At 43.0% G+C, this 3,727-nt stretch overlaps 1 protein-coding gene across 2 annotated transcripts in view; it reads right to left on the bottom strand.

Moving 5' to 3' along the window:
• MTCL1 (microtubule crosslinking factor 1) overlaps positions 1 to 3,727 on the bottom strand; it is a 132,035-nt gene that overhangs the window by 35,393 nt on the left and 92,915 nt on the right. Inside the window, exon 7 of one of the 2 annotated variants that reach the window (XM_021707994.1) lies at positions 1,993 to 2,115. The exons of the other annotated variant lie outside the window; for it this stretch is intronic. Coding sequence (XP_021563669.1) covers positions 1,993 to 2,115 — 123 coding nt within the window. The remainder of the gene's footprint in view (positions 1 to 1,992; positions 2,116 to 3,727) is intronic. 2 annotated transcript variants of the gene reach the window in all.

Raw genomic sequence — 3,727 nt, forward strand, 5'->3', positions numbered from 1 at the left:
CAATCCACTCACCTCAGCCTCCCAAAGGCGTGGGATTACAGGCTGAGCCACCGAGCCCGGCAACAGGAGTGATTTTATTCACCATTTCAGCAGTCCTCAGCATTCCACCACTGGTTCTCTCCTGTGGACACAAGGGTGACTCCAGTGGAGAGAGCACCAGGCTTCCAACATCTGTGATTTCTTACTGATTAGTTGAGATGGTCTTTTATAGGGGAAAAGTATATTTAATATTTCACACTAAAGATGTAAAAGTCATGAGGTCTCTTGTGCCATCTGGTCTGAGTTAGGTACAGGACAATAAAGGAGGCAGTTAATCTACAACAAAGATCAGTGATTTAAATGGGGATGTCTGGTGTCTGATCTCTTAGTCATTTATAGAACAGGAACAACGAAGGAAAGCTCATTTATAATCTAAAAAACAAAGTTGCAAACATGTCCCATGATTCAGTCTCCAGGACTTAACTTCCCCCTTGATATAATAAATTTCAGAGGGTCCTAAAATTTTGTTTTCTTTTACATGTCCTAGCCAACAGACATGCCTGGAAAAGCTTCGGCCTCCTCAGGGGCAGCATTAAGACAAGGCAAGCTCCCTCCCCAGAGGCACTGGGGGCCATTCCCTCCGGGAGGGGTGTTCTCAGTTTTCATTGGCAGGACCCCGTCCAGGCCGACCTGGAATGCCTCCTTCCTAGCTCTGACTTCTCCATTGCCCTTTCTACCTTTTTTTGCTCCATGGCTCCAGTTGCTTCCCAAGTCCCAAGCTTGGTCCTCTGCCCTATCAGTACATTATGGGTCACTTTCCCTTCCCTTCTGAACAAGTCTGGAAGGACATCACCTACTTCTGTTCTGAAGCTTCTTCAACATACTAGCTTATCATGAATCCAAATGCCAGAAATACCTGGGACCCTGCCATTTTACTATTGGCATCTCCAGTGATAAACTCACTTTTTTAAAAATTTTGGTGCAATGTAAACAAAATTTTTAAAATTACTTAGGAATTTATCTTTTCAGTAATATAAAATTATTTTCCTTTGGTAATGATACATGCAACTTGACCTATAATGAAACATTTTTTTAAAAAGGGTGTGCATTTAGTGGTAGAGACCAGCAGAAATGTAGACCTTGGCATTTAGCTCTGCCTTCCCTAAGCTGCAAGTTGCAGAAGGCGCTCGCTCCCTTAATCAGTTTGTGACCCATTTATATCACATGGCCACAGTCAATATGAGGACTTACTGTAGCACCAGTTCATCACCACAATAAGTTCTTGGATACAGCTGGTACCTTATTTTGCATGGGATATGCAAAATAAACACATCTGCCTTGTTTCATTTGGTTTTAAATAGCTGTCTTTTAAGAACAAGGGGGAAAGAGCAGTTACAGCAATTCTGAACCTAGATGTCTGTTTACAACTTAATTAGATTTGGGGTGGCAGGGATTGGACCGTCCTCAGGGAGGCTAGGGCGATGAGTCCCTGCATCTGCAAGTCCTTTCTGGGAATTCTGGGAAAGGATTTGGCGAATAAAGGATAATTAGTAACGGGTTGTTCTAGAATAACAGAAGTTAATCAGGCCACAGCTCAAGTAGTGGCAGTTCTTTGAAGACAGTGATTTAGGGTAAGCTGTTGATGATTCTATCAGAAAATTCACCTAACATCGACAAAGATGATAGAGACACTTTCTTGACCAGTGCATTTAGGCCCTTTATGTTAGTTTGCTGGTTGGTCTTGCTCCAGCAAAGTTTAGATTAGATAGGGGAAGATCTTCCTGAGGCCACAGTATAAATGATGAAAAACATTTTACAGAGCAGAAAGGTAGAGTTATCTTTATGGAGCATTTGAGAAGGGGCAGCTTGACTGGGTGACCTTCCCATAATGCCCGTGAGTCTGGGAGCCTGTATGCAACAGACAGCATTCTTTGAAAACACATCTTGGCATATCTCCTTAGGAGCTGTGCAGCCCAAGAAGTGGTCATGCTGAAATCCACATTAAATATTTACCTTACGGATCTTGTTTGTAAATGTCTCTGTCTCCTCTTGATGCAGTCTGGCCGCCTGCACGAGCTGACCCTGTAGTTCCTCTATCGATACACTCTGCTCAGGTAAAACAGGGGGGCCCCTGAGCTGATCAGTGGGATAAAGGAAGGGCTTTAGTGGAAACGAGAACTCTGCCTGAGAGGATAACACAGGACAGACATCTGCACAAGCCGGGGACACACACGGAGTGACACAGCACGTGTGGGCCCTGCACCAGTGGAGTGACTGTGGCGACTTCCTTGGGATTTCTCACAGGGATGACTTGCCACCCAAGCCTGCGTGCTCTGGGCTCCACAGCTCCCTGTGGTACCTGGGGAGAGTCAGCTCCACCTGCCCTGCATTTCTTACCCAGGAGGTAAGGTAGGCAAGCATGTGCTTAGGCCCTGAATTTAACCACCATTATGACCACAATCAGGCAGAGAAGGAAGCCAGGGTACACCAAAGGTGTCCGTGCTCCCACAGGGGCTTCTAGGCTGTTTTGAAACATGCAGGGTGCAGTCAGAGCTTGGTGACTGCAACTGAGTCAAGCATGACAACCTATCAGGTTAGACTCTTAGATTTACTCTCTGGGTCGTATGGGGCCTTCCTAAGTTACATCGTTAATGAATTTATATGCTTTCATTGAAGTTTTTCTTGCCCAACCAAGGGTGCCTTTCTTTAATTCCAGCAGTCTGACTGAATACTCAGCACAAAAGGATAGGGCTCCTTCATTTAGCAGATACACATGGCTTCAGGCCTCTAATTGCACACATTACCTAAGGGAAATCACAAGAGATCTACTTTCTGCATTTAGGTTAAAAACAGGTAGTGGAATCTGTATTATGACTTTTATTAGTACAGTCTACTTGTATGTCCAAATGTCAATGATAGAGCAGGTCATTACTTTTGAAATAAAATGTGTTTTTTAGAGATGGAAACACTGTTATACTAAAACTCTCAGGCATTAAGATTTAAGCATGACATTTTATCCGCTGGTTTATGCTACTTGAAGATTTTCTTTAAAACTGGGAATTAGAATGGATTGTTGCAATAAAAATGTGTCTTTTCACTGGTTTGTTCTGATTCTCTTTAACTAATCTGTTGCTTCTCACTGAGGATACCATTTGCTCTTTATAATTTGATGGTACCTGGGCTGTCATGAGTGGAGATCATTCGCCAAGAAAAGGAAATGCAGGAAAAAAAAAAAAAAGTACAGCACTTTCCTCAGCACAAGAGAAGAAGAGGAAGAGGAAGAGAGATTGAGAAATTCAAGAATGAAAACAAAATCAGAGACTGGGGATTTGCCAACTTTTGGATACAATTTTGAAAGCTAGAGATTTAAACCTCATCCTACTTTCATGAAGCTAAAAATTTGTGAGAGAATTAAATGCTGCTTTGATTTGCTAATTGTTAGAAATTATGATCTTTTAAACGTACTAAAGCAGTATTTGGGTTCTTTTTGAAGTATTTCTCTGAATTGTGAATTTACCCCAATGACTAATTTTTCATTTCTGTTGTTGTTGTTGTTTTTTTTTTTGAGTTGGAGTCTCACTCTGTCGCCCAGACTGGAGTGCAGTGGCCATTCCCAGGCACCGCAGCCTCGACCTGATGGGCTCCGGCGATCCTTCTACCTCAGCCTTCCAAGTAGCCGGAATTACAAGCATGCGCTACCACGCCCGGCTGATTTTTTTGATTTATTGTGGAGATGAGGTCTTGCTGC

This window comes from Carlito syrichta, unplaced genomic scaffold (genome assembly GCF_000164805.1).
Source record: "Carlito syrichta isolate Samal-C Ts95f unplaced genomic scaffold, Tarsius_syrichta-2.0.1 Scaffold130373, whole genome shotgun sequence".
In the NCBI taxonomy this organism is placed as follows: domain Eukaryota; kingdom Metazoa; phylum Chordata; class Mammalia; order Primates; family Tarsiidae; genus Carlito; species Carlito syrichta.